The sequence below is a fragment of the Pan paniscus genome, chromosome 4, assembly GCF_029289425.2.
Source record: "Pan paniscus chromosome 4, NHGRI_mPanPan1-v2.0_pri, whole genome shotgun sequence".
Classification (NCBI taxonomy): domain Eukaryota; kingdom Metazoa; phylum Chordata; class Mammalia; order Primates; family Hominidae; genus Pan; species Pan paniscus.
The window spans coordinates 1,756,695-1,776,093 of record NC_073253.2 but is presented as its reverse complement, the minus strand read 5'-3'; the positions used below and the strand labels follow the sequence as shown (position 1 = coordinate 1,776,093).

At 55.8% G+C, this 19,399-nt stretch overlaps 1 protein-coding gene across 1 annotated transcript in view; it reads left to right on the top strand.

Annotated features, from left to right (window-relative positions):
• The window catches only part of LPCAT1 (lysophosphatidylcholine acyltransferase 1), a 64,956-nt gene that overhangs the window by 20,975 nt on the left and 24,582 nt on the right, over positions 1-19,399 (top strand). Inside the window, exons 2-5 of the mRNA XM_063604166.1 lie at positions 2,414-2,556; positions 9,079-9,293; positions 14,058-14,170; positions 15,464-15,524. Of these exons, the coding sequence (XP_063460236.1) occupies positions 2,414-2,556; positions 9,079-9,293; positions 14,058-14,170; positions 15,464-15,524 (532 nt within the window). The remainder of the gene's footprint in view (positions 1-2,413; positions 2,557-9,078; positions 9,294-14,057; positions 14,171-15,463; positions 15,525-19,399) is intronic.

The following is a 19,399-nucleotide window of genomic DNA, read 5'->3' as shown; positions in this document are numbered from 1 at the left end:
ATGAACAAATCTGAGATGGTTCTGTAAGAAGATTGATAAAATAGAAAAATATCTGGCAACGTAGGTTTAGAAGTTTTGGCAGACACAGATAACATTAGAAATGAAACCAGAGAGCAGGCTTGGTGTAAACCCAAGGAGAGCGTGGCAGGCAGCTTGACTCAGTTATCTTAAAGGCAGCTGGGAGGAGACTTTGGTAGCGGGAGGGAAAAATATGCCAAAAGCTTCCAGGAAGAGACTTCCTCATTGACAAAAACTGTGAAGTCAACCCAAGAAAAAAGAGGTACTCTATAAACAGTAGGGTTGGAAACAGTGAAGCAATGGTCAGGAGCTGCCGGCAGGCATGGGTGCACGCTGGTTTCGTAGGGCGACTGCACGAGGAAGCCGCTGGGAGGAAGTGACAGGAGCGGACAGGCGCGTCTTACTTAACAGCTGGTGACAGTGCCCAACAGACCTAGCAATTCCTTTTAAAAAACAATCCTAACAGGGAGCTGCACAGTGCTGAAGCTAGCTTTCAGTATTAGAGAGACCGTGGCCGTGAGGCATCACGTTAGTGGTTTCAAGTGGGGAGCAGCACGTGGCTCTCCCCACAGATGCAGGAAGCACCTCTGATAAAGCTCAGCACCTGTTCATGATTTAAAGCAAAACAAAACTCGTGGAGGATGAGGCCTGGGAAGGTTTCTCAGCAGTAAAGAACGTTTGCTGAATGCCAGTAACACGATGTGGAATAGTGACGATCGTCACCAATGGCGGGATAACAGATTTGTGGTTGCTTGGTGCAGCGAGTGTGATGCTGAAGCGGGGACCCAGCTGGGGTGAGGAGCAGCCCCCAGAAGCGGGGAAGGGGAGGCAAACATCATCTAGATCTGCGTACCCAACAGGCTGACCTGACCACTGGACACTGACAGGGTGGAGACACAGGTGGCATAAAGCCGTGAGAGTGAAATGCACACTGCACAATCCAAGACAGCGGGAGAAAATGCAAACTAGCCAGTAGCAGCTTCTACGTTGAGTACGTGTCGAAATGGTATTTCAGATATACCGGGCGAAATGAGCTATATATTAAATTGTCATTCCCTTTAAATGTGGCCACTCGAAAATTTAAAATGACGCATGTGGCAGGCATGTTTCTCTTGGGCTATCCTGGTCTCCGTTGAGAACCCAAAAGAATCTAGGGACAAACCAAGGAAACAGAGTGGGAGCGCTCTCATGACAGGCATCAGACATTAGGGATGGCTGCTGCTTGGGGAGCCAACTGCGACCTGTGTTTCCTGGGTCTTTTCTGTCTCTGCACTAAACCTGCACCTCAGGACTGGTGTTTCCCCTCACCCAAAGCCTCCCGCCCCTCTACACGGAGTTCTGCCCGCCTCCCGGAGGGACCTCCATCCTCAGACCCTGGGCTGCCTGGGATCCCGCAGCCTCGGCCTTCCCTGGCGTGGGGGCCTGCCCTGGCTTGGGGGGCCTTCCTGAGCCCCCATATTGACCTGCGCCCCTGCCCTCCCGCCAGTTCACTCTCCTGCGCCGGGTCTTCCATTGACTCGAAAGTCACACCTTCATTCTGCCGTCTTCTCTGTGGTCTGAGGTACAACCTTACAAACTCCAGGCCAGCTACCTCCCCCTGTCACCAACACTGCCTAGGGTGGCGTATGCACTCTCATGTCCACATAAATGATTTCAGGGGAAACTGCTGAGTGAGGCCTGCGGGGCTGGGGGTGCATCCTGGGGGGCGGAGCTGTCTGGGGTGTGTGTCCTGGGGGGCGGAGCTGCCTGGGGGTGCGTCCTGGGGGGTGGAGCTGCCTGGGGGTGCGTCCTGCGGGGCGGGGCTGCCTGGGGGTGCGTCATGGGGGGTGGAGCTGCCTGGGGGTGCGTCCTGCGGGGCAGAGCTGCCTGGGGGTGCGTCCTGGTGGGTGGAGCTGCCTGGGGTTGTGTGCTGTGCGTCAGAGTGGCCCTTGAATTTGCAGGAGGAAGCTCCACTGTGTCTTTCCCAAGCCACTCGCATGGCAGCTCCAGTAAGGAGGCAGAAAGCGGGCAGTGGGCGTGGAGCATGTCAGTTAGCACTGGTCAGTGTCCACAGCCATGGTGAGGGCTGGTCAGCATCAGCACCGGTCAGCCTTGGTCAGTGCCAGTCAATGTTGGTCAGCCTTGGTCAGTGCTAGTCAGCCTTGGTCAGTGCTGGTCAGTGTTGTTTAGCCTTGGTCAGTGCTGGTCAGTGTTGGTTAGCCTTGGTCAGCGCTGGTCAGCCTCGGTCAGCCTCGGTCAGTGCTGGTCAGCCTTGGTCAGCTGTGTGCCGGCTGCAGCCCCTCCCCAGCTCTCCACTCTGTGGGGCACGCTGTCCCCCTGGGCTGGCCTCTGCCAGGTGGGGAGCTGCCTGGTGTCCTACATGGATTCTCTGGATAATGCCCACCTCTATCCGCAGGTGGCCCTCATGACACTGACGCTCTTCCCAGTCCGGCTCCTGGTTGCCGCTGCCATGATGCTGCTGGCCTGGCCCCTCGCACTTGTCGCATCCCTGGGCTCTGCGGAGAAGGAACCCGAGCAGCCCCTGGCCCTGTGGAGGAAGTAAGTTGCGCATGTGCTGTGCTCTCCTCCTGGGGGGGTCACGCGGCCAAACAGTGGGAACCCATTCTCACAGTGGGGTTGTGTGTCTCCACCCTAGCCCATCCGTCCTTCCCTTCTGAGCCCAGCGTCCACCAGGGCTGCCCCCTGCCAGCGGGGACTCGGCCACCTCCCCGTTGCCTCCGTCTTCCACGCCTCCGCCACAGTCCTGCTCTGAGGCTTCATTTTCCAGGGCTCTGCAGGATGTGTGGCCATTGTTTCACATCCTTGAGCACAGAGACCCCCCTACGCCGTGGCCTTCTCTGCTCCAGAACCTGCCAGGGCTCCCTGTTGCTGACGAAAGTCAGGCTTCTGGACACCCTCTCCTGGCTTTGTGACTGCCAGCCCCCTTACCCCTCCCACCTCAGACCCTCAGCTCTGGCCCTGCCCATGGTGGCCTCCCCCAGACCCTCAGGCTGTGAGTGGACGGCCTCTTGGGCTGCAGTGACAGGGCACCACAGTGACACAGGCCTTCTGCCTAGGGAGGTCCCTGCCTCAGTGGCCCCCATGCAGAGGCAGCTGGACCTGGTGCGGGGCCGTCTTCCAGGTGTAAGGGCAGCAGCAATGAGGGGAATGGCTGCTCGGGGGGCAGGTGGCCACCATGGCATCTCCTGCCAACCTGGTCTTATTAAAATTGGGCTAAGTGGGAACAGGTTGCCGCATCATAAAGGCCCAGTGACTTGACATCAAAATCCCCACTTCTGGCCAGTCTTGGAAAAGCAGAAGCTCTGGCCAGTGGGCCTGCTCCCCAGGGCCAGCAACTGGCTGGAGCCAGGCTCAGCCCTGCCTTCGGACAGGAGGCTCGGGTCCTCCCCTGCCCTCCGAGACTGCATGTCAGCCAACGTTGGCCTGGCCTACTGCCTGCTGGCACCACCCCTCCAGGGCCGTCTTTCCCTTGCTTTGTGGACCTAAACTCTTCCTGGCTTTTAAGCACGGAATATAAATAAAGCACACCTACCCGATGAGGAATACATCTAAACTAAAGATCCAAAACAGACCACAAAAAATTAAACTAAATCACAATATTTTCTTGTTTCATTTAAATTCCTAAAGCTGTGCTTTCACTGAAAGTATCTGCCATTAGCAAATGAAAATGTTGAGATATCATAAATACTTTGATAAATATTTTCAGTATCTTAAAAGTTATCACTCATGTCCTATAACCACAGCTCTGACAACCCTTCCATGTGTTGTTAACATCTCTCATCATTCTGGAGGGGCTCCCTGAATCTTTTATTCAGAAACAGGAATATTAGTAGTTAATTGGAGGCTGCTGCCTGACTGTAAATAAAGTTTTACTGGAGCACGGGCACGCCCGCTGGCCTGCGTGATGTTCAGGGCTGCATTGGTGGGGAACCGGGCCAAGTGGTTGGGACAGAGGCCGTGTGGCCGTAGAGCCTAATGCATTCACTGCCTGGCCTCCGAAAGGTGTAGTGGGCACGCCCAGGCCCCTCCTTTCTCTGGAAGGTGTCTGATCTGTGGGCTGTATGTACAGCAAAGTTTTCACGGCCAAGAGGCTGATGGGAGCTGACATCTGCCTGAGCTTCGGTTCTCCTCGATACCCAGGGCCACACTCAGACACGTAGTTAGGTGCAGGGGGAAGACGGCCACTTAGGGTCCCGGGTTTGCCGCACCGTTGCGTGCAGACATGGTGCAGTCATAGTAGAGGGCAGCCTGGGCGTTGGGGGTCCCTCACTCTGGGCCCTGCTGAGCGGGTGGATGTTGAGCAGCTTGCTGGGTAGTGGTGACCCGGGGCAGCCTGGGTTCTTTAGGGGCAACAGGATCATCACTGGCTTTAGTTCTTCATTTAGCCTTTCTAGATTTTTAAAATTCTCTTATGCTTTATCTTGGTTTGTTTTTGAAACGTTTTAACCACAAAATAGGAATTGGGTATCAAATATATAACCAAGCAAAGTAAATCAAGGCCAAATCAAAGTCAGGCTTTCAGTTTTGCTGAGTTGAGAAGCCACAGCTAGAAAGTGGGGGTTCTGTAGTGTGAAGCAGGCTGCAGGTGACCTGGCTGAATGTGGTGCTGTGGGTAGCAATGGCTTCATGGTGCTTTCCTGGCACCCTTTCTCTTTACTCCCCGTGCCCTTGTTGGGCCGAGCTCCCCGCCTCCTCTGTTCTGTCTCAGGAGGCAGGAGCCCCATGCGAGCACAGGCTCTCACTTTTCAAAATAGATGGCTTGGGGCAATTTTCCGTTTCCCCATGCTAACCCTGGTGGCTTTTCTTGTCTGTGAATAATTGACTTGGCTTCAACAGGCGATAAATGGACCACAACGGACTCTTATTCTAGCAGCTGTACTTCAGAGACGCTTTCATATGTACCTCTCATGCACGTGTAAAGTGTCCCGTGACAGTGACACGTTGGGGTTTCTGTCACCTCTGCTTCATGAGATCTTTGGGCATCTGGGTCTGTGGAGACTCACTGTGTATCATCATTCTGTGTATGTGTGCAGAGAGGGTGTGTGTGTATGTGTGTACATATGCGCATGTGAGTGTGCATACGTGTGTATGTGCATGCACAGGAGTAGGTACATGTGCATAGGCGTGTGATTGCATTAGTGTGTGTGTGTATGTGAGCCGCCCGTGCAAGTATATATATGAGAATGTGTATATGTGTGTGCTGTGTACCTGTGTGTGTTGCATGTGTGTACATGTGAGTGCATGTATATATGTGTGTATGGATGGATGTCTGTATCATGTGCACATACATGTACGTGTATGACAGTATGTACATGTGTATGAGTGTTGTCTCTGTGTACATGTGTGTATGTGTGTATATGTGCAAGTGTATGTGTGTACATATGTATGAGTGTGTGTGTGCATGTGAGTATATATGAGAGCGATGTCTGTGTATGTATGTGAATGCATGCATGTGTGGGAGTATGCACGGATGCTTGTGGGCACTCAAGCTGCCCGTGCTGCCTGGCATTGAATCCCACCCCTGGAGCCCCTGGCGTCTCCTTCAGCAGCACTGATGAAAGCTCCCTTGGTGCACAGTCCTGGGCTTGGCTTGGTGCTTGAAGGCAAACAGAAAAGAGAACAAACCCTGAATTCTGAACTCCCCAAGGGGAAACCTAGTCACAAAAGCACCGTAGTTAGGGACGCAAGGGATCAGGAGAAAACTGAATTTGAAGTAGCAGATTCAGAGTGTACCGCTGAATAATAATTACGTAGTCAGTTTGGGACTTAAGTTGGCTCACGTTATGCACTGCTCTGCAGTTTTGAATAGATTGATGTTGAGTTAAAGCATTTTTGCTGAATGTAAGTTAGTGTCATTCAAACCTTCCTAAAATAAAAATCTTAGGCTTTCAGTGAGAGAATGACACAGTTTCGCAAAAGGCACTATTTTAGGTTACTTTCAACACACACAGTGTTGTAAAAACCGTAGCATCGTTTTGCAAAACCCGACCATCTGGCGCTGAATCCTTGACCACGGGCCAAGTCCTGAGCTGGGCCAGGTCCTCCAGGGGCTGCCCCTTGGCTGACTGGATGGTTCAGATTGATGGTGCCCTTTCCTGAATGCTCTGTATGGGAACACCTGTTCCCAAGTTTGGGGATGCCATCCCCATGATGACTCTAGGTACTCCCCGTATGTTGGCCTGGAGGTTGGAGCTTGAACTTGAGCATCAAACCACTTTATCTGGTCTCCCAGAAGCCAGCAGCTCCTGCCACCTGCGTCTCAGCCTGGGGCTGCCAGCCCAACACAGCCCTCCCACCAGCCACCCAGGGGCCGTCCCTGACCCAGCTTAAGCCAGTCCACGTGGATCACCAGACTTGGCTCCTTGAAGCCCCGCCAGACGTGGCCCCAGGGCCCCTTCCTTTGCCCTGCCCCACCGGCCTGGCACCGTAGCCAGCACTCAGGCTGTGTACATGTGTATAGGTCCTCTCCAGGGCCGGCTTCGCTCTGCCTCTTGCCTCCGCTCACAGCAGAACATTTGGAACCTGCAGAGCCGGGGCCTGCGCCTGCCCCTCACGCTTAGACGTGTGGGCCTCCCCCACCCACCTCCACATGCCAGCTGGCTTGAGGAGATGCAGGCCTCAGCGGCCTTCCTCCTTTTCCCCCTGCATGTTCTGGGAGATTTCCTCCTCCTCATTTCCCAGTCTTTCCTGTGAGTTGCTTGTCTCCACAGTGACAGTCTTGGTTTCTGAGAGTGTTTTCTTGTTCTTTGATGCTTCTCAGCGCCCTGTTCTTCCTGACTCTTGGCGAGCGTGGTGGATGTTTTGCACCCCTCTTCTGATGCCCACCCTTTCTGTCTCCTTGGGGTCAGTCCTCTGCTTCTCTGCCATGCAGCTGCTCTGCTCACACGTCTCAGGATTCTTGGGTGTCGTCCGTGTGAGGGTGGTAGGACGGAGTGGATTTCCTGGGGGTGCTGATGGAGATCCCCGCTCCTGTGTATGCAGATAGATCTGTCTCCTGATTCACATTCCCCTGGGAACGGGCTGCCCAGGCACCTGAGCACCTTGGGCTTGTGCTGGCTCCCTTTGCCTTGGGGTGAGTGGGTGCTGGGCCCCCAACCCCACAGCGAGTGGAGCTTTTCTCTGAGGCTGTCATCCACACCAGCAGTCCGGGTTTTCACATGTGGATAGTTTGGGTATAAAATTCCTCCAGGATCTTTAGAGAAGAGCTGAGGCTGCTTTTTCCCTGCCCCGACACCCAGTACAGTTCTCCTGAGCACCGTCTGTCCCTGCAATTCGATTTGGGGGCTGGCAGGTGTGTTCCTCCAAGGGCCGCCCGGGTTTTAATCCCTTTTTTCCTGCTGTCCTCTCTCCTGCCCCTGAACCTGCCCGGGACTGGCTCCTGTGCCTGCCGCAGCCGCCTCTGCAGCTGAGCCTGCCCGGGACCGGCTCCTGTGCCCACCGCAGCCTCCTCTGCAGCCTCACTTCTCCCTCCGCCGCTGCCTTGTTTCTTCCATCTTAGGCATCAATTGCTGTCTTTTGGCTTTTGTTTTTGTACTTGTTGTTTTTTTTTTTTTGTGGAAAATAACATGTGTACAGAAGAGTATATCTTTATTTTTTAGTTTAGATTAGTTTTCTTGAGATGGAGTCTCACTCTGTTGCCCAGGCTGGAGTGCAGTGGCGCAATCTCGGCTCACTGCAACCTCCGCCCCTTGGGTTCAAGCAGTTCTCCTGCCTCAGCCTCCTGAGTGGCTGGGATTACAGACGCCTGCCACCATGCCCAGCTAATTTTTGTATTTTTAGTAGAGACAGGGTTTCACCATGTTGGCCAGGCTGGTCTTGAGCTCCTGACCTCAAGTGATCCACCTGCCTTGGCCTCCCAAAGTGCTGTGATTACAGGCGTGAGCCACCATGCCTGGCCAGAAAAGTACATTTTTAAATATGCAGCTGAACAGGTGGTGAAGAAGTGCACGCCTGTGTAATCCCCCCTCCTCTAGACAAGCAGCACCCTAGGTTGGTCCCCAGCATCTCCATGTGTAACTACACCATTGTTTATCATCCGCATACACAAAGGCCATTCCAAGGTGGCCCCACAAGAGGAGGCTTTGTGCCCTCCTAGCAACCGCCTTGGCTCAGATCCATGGGGACCCCTGTCCTGGAAGTCTTCTGGGAGGATCATCTGTCCCAGGGGAATGTGAATCCAGTAAGGCTTCAGGCTCTTGTTTCTCTGTGCAGTAGTTTTACCCAGTGTGATGCGCCCACTTAACCCAGTGGCCAAGTGAGACGTGGCTTTTCATGAGGCTGAATCATGTTCTCTGTGTGCCTGGCCTGTGGCTTCTCACACACTGTGGCTGTCTGCCGCGTGTCAATTCCCTGAGGTGTGGAATAATAGCCTAATCTGTAGCCTCATATGAAAGAGAATACACACATTTAAAAGGCTAAATTTGTACCTATTTTAAAAAGAGATAAAGAGTACACAAATTCAGTTAACCTAGGCTGATTTTTACTTTATTTTCCAAACTTATTGGCCATCTAATTTCTTCCAGAAACAGCTCACTGTAATAACACAACGCCCGGCTGTGGGAACCCCGGGCTTCCTGTGGAGATGAGATGGGGAAGTGCGCACGCAGGTCTCAGCTTCCGCCCTCAGCTCTGAGCGCCCCCCCCCCATATTGCGATATGCGTTTTAGGTGTTTTAATGTTTTTCCCATTTCAAAATGATAGGATGCTGATACATAAGTTGCTAACATGAAGGTCCGGAGGTCTTCTGGCCTGGGACTTGTGCTGTCTGTGTTCCGGAGTCTCATGTTGGCTTAGCGCTGCCTGTCACGTGGCCGTGACCACCACACAGGGCCCCGCGGCCTCCTCCGTGGGCGGGAGCGCGGCCAGCGAGGACACAGGCGGAGGCCAGGAAGGCGCGGCGTCTTTTCTTCCCTCAAGCAGCTGTCCCAGCGGCGGCGACCACAGGAAGCCCGTGGCCTGGACTGCGCCCTGGAGGGCTCTCCCGTGGGACCGCCCCTGTGCCTCACACAGACTCCGGGACTGCGGACGTGTGCCCGCGTGACGCAGCGCCCTCTTTTGCAGGGTTGTGGACTTCCTGCTGAAGGCCCTCATGCGCACCATGTGGTTCGCCGGCGGCTTCCACCGGGTGGCCGTGAAGGGGCGGCAGGCGCTGCCCACCGAGGCGGCCATCCTCACGCTCGCGCCTCACTCGTCCTACTTCGACGCCATCCCGGTGACCATGACGATGTCCTCCATCGTGATGAAGGCAGAGAGCAGAGACATCCCGATCTGGGGAAGTGAGTGAGACCCCCCTGCCGGGAGTGAGGGACCCTGCCCTGCTGGGAGTGAGAGATGCCCCTGCCGCTGAGAATAAGAGATTCCCCTCGTGCTGGGATTGAGGGTCCCCCCTCTGTTGGGAATGAGTGAGACCCCCTCTGCTGCTGGGAGTGAGGGACTCCCTGCTGGTTTTTAGGGACCCCCCCTTCTGGGAATGAGAGATCCCTCCCTGCTAGGAATGAGAGATCCCTCCCTGCTAGGAATGAGGGACCCCCACTTGCTGGAAATGAGTGAGACCCCCCTGCCGGGAGTGAGGGACCCCCCCCCCCACCACGCTGCTGGGAGTGATTGAGCCCCCACCGCCGGGCACATTGGCCTTGTGCCCCATTTTCTGTGTTGGGGTTTCCTGTGTAATTTTCATTGTTGTAATTGTTATTTTTATTGGTACCTCAGTGCCCTCACTATCATAACAGGCTACAGTGCTTGCTCCAGGTCTGCTTGGCAAGGGTGGCTCACCTTTATCAGATGGCAGTTCTGGAAGTCTTTGGGAGCAGGTCGGCAGGGCTGCCTGTGCACCGGGGCTGTGCCGTGAACCCAGGGACCTGAGCACCTGGTGCTGCCGTGACCCCTCCCCAAAGCCGGGGGCTCACTCCAGTAGAGAGTCACCTTCTTGTCATCTGGGGACCAGATGTTCAAAATCAAGGCGTCTCCAGGATGCTCTCATCTTGAGATCCTTAACGAGTTACCTCTGTAAAAACCTTTTTCCAAATAAGGCCTCATTCACAGGTTCCAGGGTCAGCATGTGGACCCACCTTTGGGGGCCGCATCCCATGCACCCGCTGCTCTGGGAGGACTGTAGGGAGCCCTGCGTGGCCCCTCACCCACCTGTGCGCAGCCCTGACCCACCAGAGCTCTGTCCTTGGTGCTCTTCAGGGCAGCTGGGCCCGTTCTGTCCTCGTGCTTCCTTCACAGCCGCCATCAGCACAGCACAGCATGTTCTGGGGCACAGCGGGTCCTGGGTTGGCAGTGGGCGGTGCTGAGGGAAGGAGCTGCTGGGAGGAGGGGCGTCGCCTATGGCCGGGGCCCTCACCTGGCCTCTCCTGCCGGCTCTGTTTCCATGCAGCACCTAACGTTAGCATTCATGTGACAGTTTTCTAGAAAATATCTGGGGGGACACATTCAGTATGGACTGGGTGGGGACACATTCTATGGTGCTGACCACTGAGGGTGGCGGCCACAGCTGGGATAGGAAGGCTGGAAGTGGGGTGAGGAACCCTGGCATGGCCCATGGGGGATTGGGCCTGCAGCAGCCAGAAGGTGTCCAGACTGTGCGTGCAGCTGGGCAGTTGTGGGTGGCCTGGGTCTGCCTGGGTCAGGCTTGGAAATCGGGGATGGTCCTTGGTGGGACCGGAGGGCTCGCTGCACTCGGCTGGCTGGGGAAGCCTGGAGGAGGCTGGACAGGCCGGCACTGGAGGCGAGACTGGACTGCAGGCACCATCTGAGTGATGGCCTTGGCTCTCACACGCAGGTTTCCCCGCTCTGCAAGCTCCACAGGCTCACGGGGCAGCCCCAGCTCCACTCAGCACCCTTTGCATCCTGTGGTTCTGGCACACCCAGGAAACCACATTTGCGCCCCCACTGTGGCAGAGGCCCGTGGTCGTTCGTCATCCGCTCAGGGAGGGGGATTGTGGAGCTGTGTGCCCAGGCACCCTCGCAGCTGCAGGGGTCCTTGGACAGGGGGGCTGGCCCACCCAGAGTGAATCTGAGCGTTGGCCGGGCTCTCCCTGTGCCCCTTGGTGCCTCCCTGTGGAGATCACCAACACGAAGGAGGGTTTGGTGCGGTGACGCTGGACGTTGTAGTCCTAACTTTCTAGAGGCCCGGGATTCCACCTCTTCCAGACCAACCCAGGTGACCCAGCACTGACCTTCATCTCGGCGCAGCAGGAAGAATGGCCACAGCCATGCTGCTGTGTGCAGGGCCCTCATGGAGCCCTGCGTGTTTCTTGTCATTTCAGAGATAATCCACGGACCTGCGAGGGAGAGGATAGTGACAAACAAGCTTATCAGAAATTTTCGTTAGAATTCAGACTTAGCAGGAACCACATTTTGCTCCCTGCTGTCCTGGCCTGAAAGGGCCATCGTCCTGGGGCGTGGCTGACGACTCCTCTACTGCGCACCTGGAGCACCCTCTGATTCGGGAGCTCAGAACCATCTCCCCAGGCTCCAGCTCAAAACCATCTCCCCAGGTCCCAGCTCAGAGACGTCTCCCCAGGCCCCAGCTCAGAGACATCTACCCAGGCTCCAGCTCAGAGATGTCTCCCCAGGTTCCAACTCAGAGACATCTCCCCTGGCCCCAGCTCAGAGACATCTCCCCTTGTCCCAGCTCAGAGATAATCTTCCCCCGTCCCAGCTCAGAGACATCTCCCAGGTTTCCAGTTCAGAGACATCTCCCGTGGTCCCAGCTCAGAGATAATCTCCCCTGGTCCCAGCTCAGAGACATCTCCCTGGTTTCCAGCTCAGAGACATCTCCCCTGGTCCCAGCTCAGAGACGCCTCCCTGGTTTCCAGCTCAGAGACGTCTCCCAGGTTCCCAGCTCAGAGACATCTCCCCGGTCCCAGCTTGTGGTGACTTCTGGTTCCTTTCATGGAAACCGGAAAGCTCACAACTTTGTTGAGAGATGAATGTTGAAAATGTTCAAAATATTTTCATTTTTAGATGTATCAATACCAATGAGAGTGATCAACCAGGTAGATTTTTTCCTTTTCACATTCTTAATTTCCTTTCAGTGACCTTCATATCCGCACCATCCATTTACAAACCTTGTCACGGAAAGTTTGAGCCTCAAATGCCCAAAAGACGGCAGAACGCTGTCACCTTCTTGCTGGCAAAATGCGCCAGTCTCAGTGTGGCTGTGCACACGGCGTGGTGACACCCTTCCCTCCTCAGGGCTCCCGGGGAGGAGCTGCATCTACTTGCTGTCCTCACTGCCCAGTTCTCAGCGTGAAACGCACACCAGGCAACCCACATGAAGACGCACGGCCCAAGACTTCGCTCAGAGTCCTCCCCCTGCACCCCCACATTCCTCCCCCTGCACCCCCCACATTTACCCCCGGACCCATCTGAGTGTGAAACGCCCCCATGTCACTGTTCTGTTCTTCGCAGTTATAGACAACTTCTGAAATCTCTACTCTGTTCACAAAACAAACCAGCTGACAGGATTGCGAAGGTGGCAGGGTGGCATCTCCAGACCCCGTGTGCCCCGGGATGACCATGGGACGCTTTGGCCAAAACAGTGGGCACCGAAAGACCACGCAGTCAGGACCATTTCTTTCACGTGTGCGCCATCCTGCGAGACGACTCCGCCATTCTTTCTTCCTTTCACGCGTGCGCCATCCTGCGAGACGACTCCGCCATTCTTCCCTTCCTTCTGATTTCGTCCTTTTTAGCAGAGTTGGGAATAACCAATGAGCAAGGATGAAATAGTACTGGAATCGTGAAAAAGCAAAATGATTCAGGACATAGGAAAGACCACAGAGACCCAACAGGCAACCACAGGATAGAAGGAATTTTCTTTTTTTGGCTTCAATTTTCTCATTCTTGGAGGGAAGAACCTCCAAGAAAGAATAAAAGTCATGAAATGCTACTCCTTACAAGTAATAAAAACGCTAAGAAAAGAAACTGGAAACTGAACTGGGGTGGGGAGGTGGGGCTGACCTGCAGCAGCCTAGGAGCCCGTGGTGGGGTCAGAGACACCCACAGTTGGCCTGGGGGGCGCCGAGCGTGGATCCTGCTCACCGTCCTCAAAAAGGAAGCTCCACTCAGGGATAGTTTCATTTTAAAGTCTTCAGAGTTTTCTAAGAAGTATGTTTCCACGTTCAATCCTCTTGCATAAAGACAGGTGCCGTGGCCACATTGCCTTGGTTGAGCACCAGCCTTCATGGCGGGGTGTCCCTTGTACCCCAACCCCACAACTTCCAGGAGGCTGTGGGGTGCCATGGTTAAACTGGGGCTGTGCTACAAAGCACCGCAAAGCTGGTGGCTTAGAGCAACAGGAGCATATTCTCCCACCGTCTAGAAGCAGAAGTGCCAGAACAAAGTGCTGGCCGCATTGGGCTCTTCTGAAAGCTCCCTCGGCCCTCCCGGCTCCTGGTGGGGGCTGTGGCCGCATCCTCCTATGGCCTCCTTCATCATTGGCCTTCTCTCCCCCTCTTCATCTCCTCTTCCCATAGGGACCCTCATCTGGGATTTTAGCTTGAGCATCTGCTTTGTCTCCTCCTCCCATAGGGACCCTCATCCGGGACCTTGAGCATCTGCTACCACCTGTTTCGAAATGAGGTCCCATTCCCGGTACCAGGAGTGAGGACTTCAGCTTGTCTTTTAGGGGATGCAGTTCAACCCACAGGGGGCGGGCGGGGTCCCATCTAGGACCTGGCACCTTCAACCCTGTCCTCTGTGAAGACCGGGTCTAAAGACTTTCTGCTTCCTGGCGGTTGTCTTTCATTGACCTCCGTTCTGTGCTCCGTGTCCTCAGTGGGTGCCATGGACTTGGTGTTTGTTACTTGTGGCACTGAGGCTACAGGGCTTCCTGCTGTCACAGACATGGGAAGCCCGGGTGCTGTTCCCGTTCCCTCAGGCAGGGACTCACAGCCCACCCATGGCACAGCCCCTGGGACATCTGGAGTCTCCTGCCCCACTGGGTGCCATGCAGCAGCCCCCTCGTTCCTCAGCCCTGCCTGGCGGGAGCCATGCATTCCACGTGATCCGTCTCCCCTCCTCTCTTCCAGCTCTGATCCGGTATATACGGCCTGTGTTCGTGTCCCGGTCAGACCAGGATTCTCGCAGGAAAACAGTAGAAGAAATCAAGAGACGGGCGCAGTCAAACGGAAAGTGGCCACAGGTAATGCACATAGCCCTGATTGTGTTTCAGTGGTTTTATTCCAAAAGATGCGAACTTCGAGAGTGGGGAGAAAGAAACTGGGGCCCTTCCTCTGGGGCTGGATTCTGATTCTCTTCTCCTAGTGAGTGCGTGAACGCAGGAGGGTGCTGTCAGGCGCATTTGGTTTCGGTGCCCGAAATTTAAAGTTAAAGTAAAGAAAAACAATTCTCAAATGCATCTCAGCTTCCTGAATCATCTTTCCTGAACTAAGTTCTGACTCAGATGGAGCATTGCTCACCCGCCCTCCTGGTGCAGTCTGATTTTGGAGTTGATGTGTCAGCCTGCTGTGTGTTGGGTGCTTCTGAAAGTCCTGGAGTAAACTTCCTGGTCTGTAGCTGGTTCCCAGGCATTCAGAAGCCCTGAACCCAGCTGTAGGGGCAGCCTGGCTGACATTAGCTTGGACGCTGTTTTTCTTCTTTCCAGCTGAGCCAGCATTAGAAGCTGGAAATTTTACAGAACTGTCTGGGATCTGATTGCTCACGAAGCTTTGCAGGGTCTGGCTGGGGGCAGCCTCTTAGAGGGCTGTGAATTCCAGGGTGCCCCAGCTCTGTCCCCACAAGCACAGGCAGTCTCCTCCCCCACCCATTTGGCCTGCCTGGCCCTGGGCTTGCCAGGGTGAGCCCACGCCAGCCCACCTGAGGTCTGTCTTCCTCGCAGGGCCCAGAACTGAAAGCAGCCTGCGGGGCTGGGAGTTTGAGGGCAGTTTCTGCTACTGCAGGCCAGTGTGAGTCGGAGGAATTGAAACCCCGGTGTGGAGGGTGCTGCCTGACTGGGGCTCGGCTCTCCTGCTCATCCAGCCCGTTGCTGGGGTCCCAGCCCTCCTTCGGCTCCATCAGCCAGGCACTGCCATTTGTGGGTCTTTGCTCTCCTCCCCACCTTCTTCCTGATGAGAATGAGTGCTGCCCCCAGGAGGTGCTTATGTTGTGCCAACCGTGGGTTATATTTAGTTGCACCTGGTTCTCACAGTGTCTGAGAGGTGGGCACCGCGACTACCCTGCTTTCCAGGAGCTGTAGTTGAAGAAGACAGATGCTGTTTGTGTGTTGATACTGCTGCCACACTTTAATAAAACCAGCAGAGCGGAAGTCAGTGTGTGCTTCCATCATGCATTTTAATAATTTACATACTGAATGTGATTCCAGTGTCCAAATTATGTCAGCAGAAAAGAAAATATATTGTGAAGATTGGCTTCTGTAAGTTCTGAATTATAATTATGTACAGTTTAATGCTGATCCTTTTTTTTCTCCCACTTCCAGATAATGATTTTTCCAGAAGGAACTTGTACAAACAGGACCTGCCTAATTACCTTCAAACCTGGTATGTAGTTTTCTTAATTGTTTATTTTTCTCCTAGAGAAAAGGAAAATATTAAAGAGATGTTTTTTAATAATGTGCTGTGCACATAAGAACAGTTTCTGTTTTTATCCTGTGTGCTGGGGTTCTTAGAGGTATTCCTAAGAAAAGTCACAAAATAAATTTGAGAATGTGAGTCAAGGATTATCATGTTTGCAGGAAGATGGAGAAGTTATGGTTTCAGGGCGTTTCCAGTGAGGTGGAGATAGATGTTTGCCTCTGTTTTGAGGTCCAGGCTGGGGGGTCCTGGGTGCAGAAGGGGCCTCCCTGCCTTTGAATGGCTCAGGGTACCCTTCTTGGCCTGCAGCTCACGCCCCACACCCGCCTGGGAATCCCAGGTGCAAATCCCTGCGAGCCATCCTCAGATGCCCAGGTCCCCAGGTCCCCAGGTCCCCAGTTAGACAGTGTTCTTTCTCCCTGGGGAGGGGGGACTCAAATGCGTGTGAACTTGGGTCTCTCCTGCGGCGGTTACCTGGGTCTAGTGTTGTGTCTGCATCCCTGACGTGGGAATTGTGGCAGTGAGCAGGCATTGGCTCTCTCCCGCGGTGGTTACCCCGGTCTGTTGTTGTGTCTGCACCCCTGACGTGGAAGTGTGGCAGTGAGCAGGCATTGGGCCTCTCCCGCGGCGGTCACCCAGGTCTAGTGTTGTGTCTGCACCCCTGACGTGGGAAGTGTGGCAGTGAGCAGGCATTGGGCCTCTCCCGCCGTGGTGGTCACCCGAGTCTAGTGTTGTGTCTGCACCCCTGACGTGGGAAGTGTGGCAGTGAACAGGCATTGGGCCTCTCCCGCCGCGGTGGTCACCCGGGTCTAGTGTTGTGTCTGCACCCCTGACGTGGGAAGTGTGGCAGTGAGCAGGCATTGGCTCTCTCCCGCGGTGGTTACCCGGGTCTAGTGTTGTGCCTGCACCCCTGACGTGGGAAGTGTGGCAGTGAGCAGGCATTGGCTCTCTCCCGCGGTGGTCACCCAGGTCTAGTGTTGTGTCTGCACCCCTGACATGGAAGTGTGGCAGTGAGCAGGCAGCAGAGTCCACTGTTCTTTTTGCGCTGAGTCTGTTTGGAATTCTGCACACCCTTGAGCGTGTCAGAGGGTCCACCTGGATCCTGTCGTCTCCCTTGGGCTGCTTTAGAAAGTAGTCGCTTTCATCAACTGTGTCCATACTGGGGCATGCAGACCTGTTCTCTGGGGTTGGATCAGAGCCACATGGAAAAGCCAGTTCCTCGCTCACACTGGCACCGGCTGCCGTGCCTCTGGGGCTGCACAACCTGAGTGTCTGGACATTTATGGGAGCTGGGTGGAGGAAGTGTGCAGTCACTCACCACGTGTGCCGCCGGGGTTTCCGAGCCTGTGGCCATCCTCCTCCGGCTCAGATGCGCGTGCTTTCACCCTCCACCCTCCTTGGTGCAGCAGGCAGATGGCAGGTTTTGCTTCCAGAGGCTTCAAGGTGCAGCTCAGTGGAAGGTACTGGGTCTTCCCGTTCCGTTGTCTTCACCACGCGTGGTTCTGAGTCATTCTGATCAGAACCAGAGATGCAGAGGGTGGCGGTGGCACCCAGTGACCACAAATCCACGTGCCCCCACCACACTGGGTCCATGCCTGGGCATGGCCTGTGGGCAACCTTGGTGAAGGCTGAAAGTGGGCCATGTTTCCAAGGCCCCAGGCAGAAGACAGCTGGCAAGTACGTCAGGTCTTGTTCCTTGGCAAGGTGTGGGGCTGGGGTCAGTGCCGGGCCCTGTCTTCAAGGGCAGATGTTCCTCGGGAGTGGAGCCTCGTGCCTGCAGGGAGGCCCCTGGGAAGGGCCATCGCCTTGCCCTTTGGAGCTGGCGGCCCTTGTGTAGACGTGAGGAGGGCGTGTGAGCACCTCTCAACGCATATCACGAAACTGAGGGGAGTCATGGCGGTGCCCAGCAGGAGCTCACTGTGTGCAGTCCAGGAAGGGCGCTCGCTGTGCCCCAGGTGGGTTCCACGGGGTCTGGGGAGATGACACAGTGGCTTGATCCTTTCCCCGTCTCCATTTCCAGTGGGTCCAGCCATGAGTTCCGCGTGTCACCCGCAGGCCTGGGTTTCCGGCTGCCTCGAGTCACGTGTTCGGAATCTCGCAGGCCCTCATGCGTCTTAGCTGGGTACTTCTTAGTGAGGTTTGGAGCTTCCTGTTTGGAGGTGAAATTGGTGTGTGGTGCGTGATCCTGACGCCTCGTGGTGGAGCCCTCCAGAGCCGTGAGCATCTCCTACCTTGAGCCTGACAACAGAGGCACCCACAACCTGCCTGCTGTCTTGGGCTCCAGCTGCCCCAGCTCCATGGCGGCCCACCCACTCAGACCCTCCCTCCACCTTCCATCACATCGCCTGATGTTGGGGTCACGTTGCTAGGGTCACCCCTGTTTGGGCACCACTGCTGACTCCCCACCTTCATCCCCGGAGACCTTCCCGCATTGGGCCCAGCCTCCAGCCTCAGGCTCCTGGAGCCTCCAGCAGGGTCCTCCTGGGCCCAGGTGCCTTCTTTCTCCTGAGTGTCTCTTGTCTGTGCTGCACTGTCCACCTGAGTCCCCCTGTTCTGACCCAGGCCAGGGGTGCTGCCTCTGAGGCGGGGGTGACAGAGCTCAGCAGAGCCCTGTGGGGTCTGCTGGATGTGGTGGGTTCCAGCAGGGCTGGGACCCTCAGGGCTCTGCAGGGATTGAGTTGCTCCTGAAACAGGCCCATGTGGGGCCTTCCTCTCCAGTGCCCACACTCACCCTCCTTGTCAGAGGGCACTAGAGCAGGATCGGCTGACTGGGTGCCTGGAGACGCCTCCTGGAAGGTCCTGGGCCCACGCCCTCCACATGCCCACACCCCACCTGCCTGCCAGCTCCAAGCTCTCAGAGCAGAACGAAGACAGTGAGAAGGCCCTAGGATGCTGCGTGGGCCCAGCGATGGCACTGACAGCCCGAGGATGCAGAGGCGGGCCTGCCGAATGTGGCTGTTGGAAGTGGACGCAGCTCTCACTGGGCCACAGTGGCCTCCCTGCACGGGCTGTGAACAGACATGGATGTGGCTGTCCCTGGGCCACAGTGGCCTCCCTGCACGGGCTGTGAGGAGACATGGATGTGGCTCTCCCTGGCCTCCCTGCACGGGCTGTGAGCAGACATGGATGTGGCTGTCCCTGGGCCGCAGCAGCCTCCCTGCACGGGCTGTGAGCAGACATGGATGTGGCTGTCCCTGGGCCGCAGCAGCCTCCCTGCACGGGCTGTGAGCAGACATGGATGTGGCTCTCCCTGGCCTCCCTGCACGGGCTGTGAGCAGATGTGGACACGGCTCTCCCTGGACCATGGTGGACTGTTTCTTCCTGTGGGGTGGGCTGTGGGGGATGGTCAGGGTGAATAAGGGGTGATGGCCTTCTGGGGGCCTCAGGGGTCCCTGTTGAGCCATCTTCCAGCCTCATTGTTGCAACTAGTGAAGTTAGACCCATGCCCAGCACAAGCTATGTGTGAATATGGAGGTTTCTGTGCCGTTTAGAAGCCCGTGCCTCCTCCCCTCTGCCTTGTTCCTGCATTCAGAAGCCCTGGGCTCTGACTGCCTCATCTTGGTTTCTCCCAGCCTGGCCCTTGTGCAGCCTGCCTTGGGTGCACAGTGCTGGTGGGGTCTGGGTGCTGCTGACCCTCAGGGGCCCCTGGGAGACTAGGGAGGCCAGAGACCCCTGCAGACTTTCCCACCGGGGTTTCCATGAAGTCACTGACCTTTCAGGCTCATGGGGGGTTTCTGTGCTCTTGGGGACTTTCCTGAGAGGTCCCCAGGGTGTTGAGGTTTCCTTTGATTCTTACTGAGTTTCAGTGATGTCCCCTTGCCACATGGTCGAGATGGTCGGCT